This window comes from Arvicola amphibius, chromosome 6, assembly GCF_903992535.2.
Source record: "Arvicola amphibius chromosome 6, mArvAmp1.2, whole genome shotgun sequence".
NCBI lineage: Eukaryota > Metazoa > Chordata > Mammalia > Rodentia > Cricetidae > Arvicola > Arvicola amphibius.
In genome coordinates, this window is record NC_052052.2 from 7109174 (window position 1) to 7121943 (window position 12770).

The window sequence follows — 12770 nt, forward strand, 5'->3', positions numbered from 1 at the left end:
ACCAAGGCAAATGTGGGGAAGTGGCTGCATGTTGTTAGCATGTGTGGGACATGGGCTTTACATGTTTTCTGGATATGATGGAAGGGTTATCTCACACTAGTTCACCTGACTAGAGTGAGAGACTATCATCCCTCCAATAATGTGGTTCATTTACCTCAGAAAGTGGGTATTTGGATCAGGAATACAAGCATCTTTATATTACTAGTCATTTACATATACAAAAAGTCTTAGTAGACTTCCCCATCTAGGTTTTGTTTTGATTTTTAGTTTTTTTAATTTGTTTTTTAGTATTTTTTTATTTTTTAAATTTGGTTAAGGCATTTTGCTTGTTTTTTCTTCAATTTGATTTTCCTTTTTTACATTTTAATTTTGGTTATTTGGGGGCCATTTTTTTATTTTGTTTTTCCAAAGGACGCGGATTCTGATAGCGGGGACGATTCTGACAAGAGGTCCTGTGAAGAGAGCTGGAAACTTATTACTTCTCTGAGAGAAAAGCTACCTCCCAGCAAGTTACAAACCATTGTTAAAAAGTGTGGCCTCCCCAGCAGTGGAAAGAAACGAGAACCAATTAAAATGTATCAAATCCCTCAAAGAAGGCGCCTGAGTAAAGATTCCAAGTGGGTCACCATCTCAGATCTTAAAATTCAGGCTGTTAAAGAGATTTGTTATGAAGTTGCCCTCAACGATTTTAGGCACAGTAGACAAGAGATCGAAGCCTTGGCCATTGTTAAGATGAAAGAACTTTGCGCCATGTATGGAAAGAAAGATCCCAATGAGCGGGACTCTTGGAGGGCAGTGGCCAGGGATGTCTGGGACACTGTTGGGGTAGGGGATGAGAAGATGGAAGATATGATGGCCACTGGGAGAGGTGGGACAGATGTGGATGACCTCAAGGTTCACATAGACAAGCTAGAAGATATTCTGCAAGAAGTGAAAAAGCAAAATAATATGAAAGATGAAGAGATCAAAGTCTTAAGAAATAAAATGCTCAAAATGGAGAAAGTCTTGCCATTGATTGGCTCTCAGGAACAGAAAAGCCAAGGAAATCAGAAAACAAAAGAGCCTCTTGGTGCTGGTGCTAACAGCATCTCTGATAATGGAGTCAATAAAGGAGAAAGTGGAGACCTTGGCAAAGAAGAGCGTGTTTCCCAGTTGATGAATGGGGATCCAGCTTTTAGACGTGGGCGTCTACGCTGGATGAGGCAAGAGCAAATCCGTTTTAAGAACCTGCAACAGCAGGAGATAACAAAGCAGCTTCGTCGGCAGAATGTACCCCACAGGTTCATCCCTCCTGAGAACCGGAAGCCCCGGTTCCCCTTTAAGAGCAATCCTAAACATAGAAACTCTTGGAGTCCTGGGACACATATTATTATAACAGAAGATGAGGTTATTGAGCTGAGAATTCCAAAAGATGAAGAAGGAAGAAAAGGAAATAAAGAAGAAAGCCAAGAAAAAGTTGGTAGAGCACCTTCTAAAGACCTCCAGTCAGCATGGGGCTCCCAGGGTACAAGAAGTCAAGATCATATCCAAGTTAGCAAACAGCATCTTAACAATCAACAACCACCACCTCAGCTACGTTGGAGAAGCAATTCTCTCAATAATGGCCAACCGAAAAATATGCGCTGCCAGGCAACTGCCTCCTCAGAGTCATTAAACTCCCACAGTGGCCATCCCACCGCTGACCTGCAAGCTTTCCAAGCCAAGCGTCATATTCACCAACACCGTCAGTCTTATTGTAATTACAACACTGGAGGTCAGGCAGAGGGCAATACAGCCAATTGCTGTCAAAAGCAGACTGACAAGCCCAACCACTGTAGCCAGTTTGTGACCCCTCCAAGGATGAGGAGACAATTCTCAGCACCCAATCTCAAAGCTGGTCGAGAAACCACAGTATAAATAAATTACTGGACAAACTTGAAACTGTAGCAAAGCAAACAGGCAATGTTAATGTTAGCTCATAGATTGTGTCGGTGCATTATGATTTTAATGTTAATGTTCCTACAAATACTAACTGGTTTTTATTGTTCAAGTGTAAAACACTGGTAAACGTTTTGACACTTCCCTTTGGCTTGTGTATTATCAGTGGGCAGGTTCTAGAATTTGTTATAAAACATCTAGGCCCTGATTTTTGTGACACTTCTCTCCATGGTGCCTAGATTACTAATGCACTTACACTGGTTTGTCTTGTTTTGGTGTAAGTTTTGTTATTTTTTATAGTACTTTAGATATTGATTTGATATTCAAAAAGACCTGCCACTTGGTTTATGCAAACAAACACTCAAAAGAGGACTTTGATATATAGAATAAGTGCCTCTTAGTCTCCATAAACATTAGAAATTGGCTTAAAAATAACATGCAACTGTGTGGACACAGCCTAAGATTTCACCTTGATGTCTGGTCTTTTCTTTAAATATAGTTGGCATTTTTAGAAGCTCAAACCCAAGCTCTTCAGACATACTTTGTCCTACACAGCCTTGCACCATCATCTTGCTCTGTATTTGTAAGGAACTAATTCAGTGTTCTGTTTTTTTCTCCACACAAGGGTTCTGTGTAACCCTGGCTGTCCTGAAACTCACTCTGTAGACCAGGCTGTCCTCAAACTCACAGAGATCCGCCTGCCTCTGCTTCCCGAGTGCTGGGATGAAAGGCGTGTGCCACCACAGCTGGGCCCTGATGCAGTAATTTTAGTGTATCAGAACATATGTAAAACTTGCTGTGACTTTAAAATCTTTAAATTGGCACTCTCTGGGCTTCTATTTGATTGTGTATCGAAGTTTACTATCTCACATGTAGAATGAACTGTATTTGCTAAAATTATGCCAGCAGAAATACCAACAAAAATTTTATGTGCTTCGAGCAATGTGTATACATTTTTAAGATTATCTGGTGAGAGAAGGAGATGGGACATGGGAAGAAGGCTGACTCTCACCTCTTCATTGCCTTTTCCAATAACTGATGGACTAATAAAAATTAACTGTGGCTGAGTCTGGAGATGACACATATAGTCAACTGTTCTTTGGTCAACAATAGTAATGCTCACAGATACTCAAGCAAGGAAAGATGAGTCCTGATGAACTGTCAATACCTCACTTCGCCATGTTGTGGTTGCATTTGCCTCAATGGAGAATTCTCTTTAAATAAAAAAAGACAGAAACAGTGGATTTAAATGGAAGGAAAGAATGGCTTTCTATATACGTTCTGATCTCTTGGACTTGTCAGAAGCCTTCCTAAGAGTCAGCTTGAAGAGCTAGAGATTACCAGACTTGACAGTGTTGAAGATTCCTTAGTCACACCCAGACATCTGCCAAGCATCTGTCTCCCCACAGTGTGAGAACTTGCAGCCAAGAGCCTCAAGGAAGCCTTCTAGACTGGGACTGTGTGCTGATTTTTTGCTCTGTGCGTGGGTGCTATGCTTTATTAGAGCATTACTTTTCATTGTAGCAGACTTTTCCCCCCACTCTTCTAAGAAAATGTCTTAATGCACGGAAAGTTGCTTCCAACATTTTTTTCCTTAAAAAAAAAAAAAAAGAATTTGGGGAGATAGAGCTAGGGCAGCTCTAGTCTTCATGGAAGTTTGTGTGGCAGACTCTGGGCGAGTGACGCCTGCTCTGTGTTGACTTCCTCGAGATGACAATCTGTGCCATTGGTTTGAACGTACTCTTGGTGGCTACTTCATGTCAGTCACTTCAAATCTGTGAAAATCTACAGTTGTCTTTTCTTTTCCACACATAATTATACTGACTTATTTTTTTGTCAAGAATTTCATTTTCTAAAATTAAAAGTCATAATTTCTTAGGTTCCGACTCTAGCAAAAAAATCCTTGAAATAACATATTTTAAGTCCACAGAGTTTGGCTTTTAGTTATAGATAAAATTCTCGTTTTACTACTGAACATTAGAGCCAGTTAACTTGCCACTGTTGACGTTGGAATAAAGAGTGTGTAACACTGTCATGTGAGATGTGGGAACTGGTAGGCCCACGGGGTAGTCCAGAGAATTATTCTGTTCTTCGCCTGCTAATCTAAGTGCCCTCATATGCTGAAATGGTAAGACATCTAAAGGAGCCCTTCATTTTCTAGGTGACCAGGAAAGAAATGAACCAAGGCTTGACTGCTAGCCATATCCTCTCGTGCATCTCAGAGTACTTACCGTAGAAAACTGTGTGCACAAATTGCTTGATTGATTCACTGACATATATAGCGCCACCATGGGTTCTTATTACTTTGTTATGACAGAGTCTCACTGATTTTCCCACGTTGGCCTCAAACTTGCAACCCTCCATCTGCCTCAGCTTTCCCCAGTTGCTGGAGTTAGAGGTTTGTGTCACCAGGGTCAGCTTGTTTTTTTTTTTTTTTTTTTCTCCTTTGTTTTGTTTTTTAAATGGTGGTATCTCTCCCTCATCTTAAATTAAACAAGACCAAAGAGAAATTGTCTTCATCAAAGCATTGTTTGATTATGAAAATATTCCTAGTGTTATCATCGTGAAATGGGGGAAAGTGTTTGTGCTTGGGAAATTAGGTAATGATCTGGCATTGCTGGGACTGAGTTTTCCAGACTAGAATGTAATTCTATGGACAGTTAGAAAATCTGGTTAATGAATTTAAACCAAAGGGCCTTCCCTTTATTCTTGCTTCTGGTTCTTCTAGTACAGCAAGTTGTTTATTACATTGAAGTGACTTGAAGTGACCTTTTGTGCTTAGGTGTAAGATACTAAAAACAAAACACCGACTTTGCCATTCTAATGCCTGGATTTGTAAATGCTATCAGATCACGGGAAGTCACACAGGCTTCTGTGGTCAGCTGCTGTACCTGGTGCCTTACCGGTCCTTTGTTGACTTGCCTTAATGGTTTACACAGAAGCCCAAGAGGAAGAAAAGCTTCCTGTGGTCTGTGTACCCTCATGAAGGAGGCTTAGGTTCAGAGCAAAGCAAGCATGGGTTCTGCATCGTTAGGGACAAATTCATTACAAACAATTTTTATAATTGTCTGGCTGATGTCATCTTCCCCAGATTTTAAAATCTTCTCTAGGTAGACTTAGTTTGGTGTACTTTAGGGTGTGGAATGTGTTGTTTTTCTTATCACTGTAAAAAGAAGTTGTGAATCTTCTTGTGGATGAACTGTGGTTTTCTTCTCAATTTCTTAAAACAATGCTTGAAGATTGTCTGAGTGTAAGACCTGCCTTTTCAGAAAGGGAGAGTTAGTTTGTAATGTTAAAAAGTCCTCAATAAATAAAAGTTGAAATGCTCCTGGAAGTGTGATTTCTCTCTGTGTGTGGAGGCGGGAAGTGAACAAGACTATGCTAATCAATCAGTCTGCTTCTCACCCGTATTTACTGCCCTTTCAGCAGAAGATAGTTGTGTGCCAAGTATCTTTTTTAGATCTATTTTGTATGGATTATTTTCAAGCTTTTGTATTTAATATCCCTTTCTATTTTACAAAATTTGTGTCCACGGAATGTAGCTAAGTGGTATGCTAGCGCTTAACCTATCACACAAAGCCCTGGGTTCTGTCTCTAGTGCCACAAAACAACAAGAAAACAAGTAATTCAGTCTTCCCTGGGAGCTTTAAATGAGCGAGAGTAATGCTTTTTTATTTCAGTTTGTATTAAACTTTTTCATTTTTTCATATATAGTTATGGTTTGAAATTCCTTGAAGTGATGAACCATTTCTCTCCCCTATAACCTCTGCTTTTTTCCACTCCGATTATTGTTAGTTTGCTAAAGATGAAGCAGGACAAAGCTGAATTTTCATTTTGTTTATTTAGTGGGCCATTGGTCTTGTTAAAAATCTGAGCCAAGCCAAGGGCTGTAGAGAGCTCAGCAGTTAAGAGCACTGGCTGTTCTTCCAGAGGACCTGGTTTCAATTCCCAGCACCCTCGTGGCAGCTCACAACTACCTGCAGCTTAAGTTCCAGTGGGTCTGACACCTTCACACAGACATGACTTTAAAAAAATTTGGACCTAGCAGATTTTTCAAATTGGAAAATAACACAGATGTGTATTGCAGTCTAGAAGAACACAACATACGCAACTGATGTGCATGAGTTTCTTAATATGAAATATGTGCTTTATGAGACATGCTAAGTGTGAATTGTCCCGGGCCAGGGCTCATATTTCCCCTTCAAGTACTTTGTATTTCTCTGCTCTGGGAGAAACTAGTGGAGTTTCCAGGAGCATGCATGTCCTAGGACCCAGGAGTGATTTAGGTGCAGTATGGTATATGTGCTGGTGACTGTGTGGGCAGAGTCACATCTGGAGAGGATAGTGGGAGGTGAGGCTTGTGGAGGACGGGAGCCTTAAGCCAAGGGCAAGCCCCACAGCAGAACTGAGGATTTCCCAAAGTAAAAAGAATAAGGGAGGGAAGGATCCAAATGGAAGAGACCAGGATAGGACTGGGGAAATGTGGATTACTTGGGATGGTCAGATGGCCATATTTGTCATGGTGGGCAAAATACAAGGAGATTGGAGGGAATGAGGATCAAACTGTCAACCCAGTGGCAACTTGGAGATCCCTTTATTAGATCCATCTTTTTAGAAAACCCACTGTGGTCATAGTATAGAGCAGTGATTCTCAGCCTGTGGGTTGCGACCCCTTGGGGTTGAATGTCCTTTTCACAGGAGCCACATGTAAGATACCCTGAATAGCAGATGTTTACATTTGGTCGCAACAGTGACAAAACACACTTATGAAATAGCAGTGAAGTAATTTTATGGTTGGGGGTCACAACAACATGAGGAACTGGATTAAAGGGTCACAACATTAGGAAGGCTGAGAGCCGCTGGTAGATAAGGTAAATTATAGGCGGGCCAATTCAGAACCATGGGGGAAGTTGCTGCTTGGTTCAGGTGAGAAAGAGTGCTTGTCTAAGCAGTGCCAGGAGGGAGAGGAAAGCCTTAGAAACAACGATGTAGGGGGCTGGAGAGATGGCTTAGTGGTTAAGAGCATTGCCTGCTCTTCCAGAGGTCCTGAGTTCAATTCCCAGCAACCACATGGTGGCTCACAACCATCTGTAATGAGATTTGGTGCCCTCTTCTGGCCTGCAGACATACACACAGAATATTGTATACATAATAAATAAATATTTAAAAAAAAAAAACAACGATGTAATAAATAAAGCTCGCCTGAAGATCAGTGCAAAGCCACCCATGCTAGTCAGCCATACAGGCCAGGCGGTGCTGGCACACGTCTTTAATCCCAGCAGCCACACTAGTCAGCCATAGAGGCTGGGCAATGGTGGTGCACTTTTTTTTTTTAATTGTTTTTTGAGACAGGGTTTCTCTGTAGCTTTGGAGCCTGTCCTAGAACTCTCTCTTGTGCACACCTTTAATCCAGGCACTAAAGATGATTGCAAGATGGGAGGAGACAGGAGCTCAGGGCTCAGTCGGCCATTAGAGGTTTGGTGGAGAGCCTTGCAATTTTCAGTCACGTTGAGAACAGGATCACCCCTTTGTTTGTCTGAGCCCTGGCAGAGGTAAGAACGCTAGTGGCTTGTCTGCTCTGCTTTCCTGATCTTCAGGCAAGTTTTATTAAAACACAAATAAAATATCATTGTATGGTGGCTCACTCTTGTCATCTCAGCACTGAGGAAACTGCCACAGGGAGTTCTCCTGGGCCTCTCTTTCTCTCGCTCCAAAAAAGGGGGGCGGCTATAGGAGGCTGACAAGATGGATCTGTGGTGAAGAGCACTTGGTGCTCTTGCAGAGTTCACAGCTTCAAATCTCAACATCCACATGGCTCACAATCATTCATAACCCCAGTTCCATTTCCAGGGATCCAACACACAGGCAAAGCATCGTATACATAAAATAAAATAAAAGTCTGAAAAGATGTCTTGCGTTGTGTTAAAAATCGCTGGTCCCGTGGGGAGCAGACATAGGTTTGAGATTATCTTCCTTCTGATGAGGGGCACGTTTAAATGTGACAAGGTGTGAGGTGTTGCCTGGGATATGGATATGCATGCCCCTTCTTGTGAATGCTTGTTGATTATATCTTGTCATTTGAAGCCAAGTTTCTACTGTTAAAAACCACCCACCCAGAAAACTCAGGGTAGGGACTTTGATGTTGTCTAAATTGTTATCTTAGAGACACCAAGCTGTATCACCATCGCCTCTTACCTCCTAGCCTAACCTGTGCCTGTTCTCGCATCTGCCATTCACTGCCCATGCTGTAGCCAGAGTCATCTGAATCCGAGTTGCTTCCTGTCAGTGGCCTCATGGGCTTTCCATTGTACCTTTTAAGCCTGAATTGTAGCGGTGTTTACAGGGTTTTACATATTGTGCTTATTTGCCGATCTCTAGGTTCACATCTTGACAATATCACAGCATAGATGCCTCTGGCCTTTTATTTCTCCTCAGTTACACGTCCTCGCGACAGCAGCTTGTTTCCTGTCATGCTTAGCTCTCCCAGATCTTTGCTTCTGCGCCATTCTTCCTACCTCAGCTTACCCCAGCCAGGCATGGTGGCGCACACCTTTAATCCCAGCAGTTGGGAGGCAGAGGCAGACAAATCTGGATGAGTTCGAGGCCAGCCTGGTCTACTTAGTAAGTTCTAGGACAGTCAGGGCTACATAGTAAGACCCTGTCTCAAAAGAAATAAATGATTTTTTGAAATAGGGTTTCATGTGTCCCATTTAATTTCCTATGTAGCTGAAGGTGACCTTGAGCTTGTGTTCCTCCTGCTTCCGCCTCCCTAGTGCTCACATTGCAGGCTTGCACCAACACACCTAGTCTATACAGTGCTAGTTTTGTTTTCTAGACAAGCGGTCTATCAACTCACATTATTCTAGTAATTACAACCTGTGACTAGCCTGTCTGTGCACTTGCTTGGTTCTTCCATGCAGATGTAAGCTAACAGAATGAGGGCCTTCTCTGTTGTGTTCACTTCACCAGCCATCTGTGCACACAGGGCTCAGCAGTCGTTCCGAGTATAGTGTCACAGTGTCCTAGAGGTCTTGTGAGAACAGTTGATGGGTCCACCGCCAAAATTAATGATTGCCTAGGTCTGGCATGAGACCAAATCATTTGCATCCAGAGCACCTAGGTGATGTCTGATCCCTTAAGCACCTTTGAAATCCAAAACTGTTGAGGTGGAACTGGGGTTGGAAATCATTTTCTAGTAAAAAGCCAGATTGTAACACTTTAAAATTGGTGTTGGGAAGGAACCAGATGGGGCTTTGTGCGTGTTCTGGAGTCTGCTCCTAGTCCTTAGTAGTGCTTTGAGCTTTGTTGACCATGTGGTTAGGTGTCTGGATCCAGGCCACCGGCCATGGTGTGCTGGTCTTTGATCTAAAAGGCAGTCATTTTTGAGTCTTTTGTTCTAGAAGATGAGGACATGACTGTCTGTGTGTGGAAGAGATATGTGCCAGATGCTCGGGTGGGAAATGACAGTGTGGTCCCTGTGCTTGTGAAATTCAGAATTATGGAGAAGCAGCCACTGGACAGACAGCCACACTGGTTATCAGTACTGTGTGACCAGCCAAGAGACAGATGTAGGATGCCGTAAGAGGTCTGACAGGTGCCTCTCCTGCCCCTCCGCTGACGTCCGTTTCACTCCGCTTTCCCTACCACCCCAACTAAAAGTGTCCCTCGCTTCCCTTTCTTCTCCCTGGTCTTCCTCGTCTATCTTCTACCTTGCTGTCTATTCTCCAGAATGCTTTTCTCTACCAAAGTTAGAGTGTGGGAATGTCCACCGTTTGCCATCTCTTCTCCCCTCACCTACGGGCCCTTCTTTTTTTCTTACTAACCTCTGTATCTGTAGCATCAGGGACTTAGTAGGAACACAATATATAAGTCTGGAGGGTAGAGAGATGGCTTAGAGGTTAAGAGAGCTTGCTGCTGCTATAGAGGACTGGAGTTGGATGTCTAGCACCCATGTCAGACAGCTCACAATCACCTGTAACTCTAGCCAGTGCCACCTTCTGGCCTCTGAGGGGCACATGCACACACGTGCACACTCATGCATGCATGCACATGTTCGTGTGTGCACACATGCACACACACAGATATTGTGACTCTATCCTTGGAAGCTCATAAGCGGCTAGGTTTGGAAAAAAAAAAACTTCAATTCAGAAAATGGTTCTTCTATTGAACTACCAAATTCTGGTCAGAATTTAGTTGGAAGTTGGTATTTTCCCCATTCTGAGTGTCATGAGAGATCTTTTACTCCCACTAAAGCCTGGCGAGAACCTCTAAAGAAAGCTGTCCTCACACCTTAGCTGGTAGAGTCTAGACATTGTTCTGGCTGGTAGTTTGACCAACTCAAAGACTTGTTCTTGAAGAATTCCCCCAGAGGAAATGTGGGTTTTTCTCCCTGGTGATTGTGAGATGAAACGGCATGCCTGTCTCCTTTTGCTGGAAGAATCCCATGTCATAAACAGGTTGTAAGGTGAGAATAATTAATGGCTACCAAGTGCACATTTCAACACTACAGAGAAGCTGAAAAAAATGGTGCAAAGAACTTTATTTTTTTAAGATTTATTTATCTGCATGTGATGTGCCTTCATTAGTTTATGTGCACCTTGGTGCCTGCCAAGGCCAGGAGGCATTGGATCTCCAGAGTTACAAGGTGGTTTTGAGCCATTTGATACAGGTGTGGGAACTGAACCCAGGTCCTCCGGAAGAGAGCAAGTGCTCGTACCCCTGACGTCTCACCAGCCGACATCACAGTAGTTGACTTCTCAATGCCTCTATATTGATAGCTCTTAAAATCAGTACTAGTCTACTAATATGATTATCTTCTAAGAAACTTAATGCTAGTTTTACATCATGTAATATACACCCATTCAAAAAAATATCTTTTTAGCCGAGCAGTAGTGGCATATGCCTTTAAACCCCAGTACTCAGGAAGCAGAAGTAGGGTGGTCTCTGTGAGTTCGAGGTCAGCCTGGTCCACAAATCAAGTTCCACACCAGGGCTACATAGAGAAACCTTGTCTTGAAAAACAAGCAAACAAATAAATAAATAATCTATTCTTATTTTTCTCATAAATACAAATTTTAGAAGAATGTGTGTTTTAGCCAGGTGCTGGTGGCTCACACCTTTAATCCCAGCACTTGGAAAGCAGAGGTAGGCAGAGCTCTATGAGTCTATGAGTTCAAGGCCAGCCTGCTCTACAAAGCAAGTTCCAAGACAGCCAGGGCTGTCTCGAAAATTAAAAAAAAAAAAAAGTGTGTGTTTTAATCTGAGATTCAGTTGACATTTATACATTGAATTGATTTGACTTGTTAATCTTTTTATTATGTACCGGTGACATGGATCAGCAGGTAAAGGCACTTGAGCTCCATTTCAGGAACCCACATGGTAGAAGGAGAGGACCAATTCTTAAAATTTGTCATCTGACCTCCACCTCACTGCAGCACATGTCTGTGCCCACACACACACACACACACACACACACACACACGAAATAAATAAGCAAACGAATTAATAGAATTTAAAATTTTAAAAAGTGGAGAAAGCAATAAAGAAGGTACCAACGACAACCTCTAATTTCTACACATATGTTCACACCTGAACTCACACACAGAAACAGGCATGTGCATGCATACACATAGGAGTGTCATTTGATTAGAATCATTCCACGTAAGAGGCCTCTCATGTGTTTATCTGTTGATCCTTCTCCAGCTGTTTGTTAAGAAGATTATATACTATAAAATCCTTTAAAAAAAATTGCCGGGCGGTGGTGGCGCACGCCTTTAATCCCAGCACTCGGGAGGCAGAGGCAGGCGGATCTCTGAGTTCGAGGCCAGCCTGGTCTACATGAGCTAGTTCCAGGACAGGCTCTAGAAACTACAGAGAAACCCTGTCTCGAAAAACCAAAAAAAAAAAAAAGTTTAAAAATGAAGAAATTATTGCTTAGGAAAAACTTTGCAACTTTGCTTTCTGGAGTTATAAGACAATGAGTCCGGTTGTTAGACCCAAAACTCAATCCCCTGTTTAATAATTAATAATAATAATAAGTCTTAATTAATAAAAAGAACAAGACTTTTCCCCATCATCCAGTGACCACTGCTCCCTTTGTGGTCATGCTGCTTGTACCGAAAGTCCACGGGCAAGGCTGAAGAGACACCTCAGCAGTGAGGAGCATGTACTGCTCTTGGAGAGGCCATGAGTCCAGGTCCCAGCACCCACACCAGCGGGCTGTGCACAGCTGCCTCCACTCTGGCTCCTTGGGCTCCAGCACCCTGTTGTGACCTCTTCCTGCATGATCCCACAGACACAGAATTTAAAAGCTTATAATAAATCCTTCAGTGAGTAAGAGAATACATGGGTCAGGTGGAGAAACAGAGGTAAACCTGATTTGTATTGTACTCATTTCAATCCATATACTAGTACATATTTAACATAGACTTCCCCTCGAACCAGCTGTTTCAGTTCAGGAGTACTGTGGGCTTGAAGCAAGGAGCCTCAAAGTCTATAGTCTTAATTCTTTCCCTTTCGACTGTTAGAAGAGTGGGGTCTCAGGAGGTCCTGCTGACTTGAATCCTCCCTGGGATTTTCTTTCTCTGGAATCCTTGATGTGTGAGATATTGTCCCCACCCTTCCTGTGTTTGTCCTTTGCTGTCTTTCCTTCCCCTCCTCTGTTTTCCCCTTTCCTTCCTATTTCCTCCCTTCTCTACATGTTATCTCCTTTCTTTTCACTCAGGACTATGAGAGTAAATTGCAGGCCTTGCAGAGGCAGGTCGAGACGCGTTCTCTGGCTGCAGAAACAACTGAAGAGGAAGAGGAGGAGGAGGAGGAAGGTGAGAGCTGGGGTCTGATCCCATTACAAAGCT

At 42.7% G+C, this 12770-nt stretch overlaps 1 protein-coding gene across 5 annotated transcripts in view; it reads left to right on the forward strand.

The window, feature by feature from the left end:
- Kif1b (kinesin family member 1B) overlaps positions 1-12770 on the forward strand; it is a 131205-nt gene that overhangs the window by 75824 nt on the left and 42611 nt on the right. For 4 of the 5 annotated variants that reach the window (XM_038332661.1, XM_038332663.1, XM_038332662.1 and 1 more), the window contains exon 21: positions 12641-12737. In XM_038332661.1, the coding sequence (XP_038188589.1) occupies positions 12641-12737 (97 nt within the window). Of the gene's footprint in view, positions 1-411; positions 5252-12640; positions 12738-12770 lie in introns of those variants that run through there. The other variant, XM_038332666.1, reaches the window with a different exon arrangement.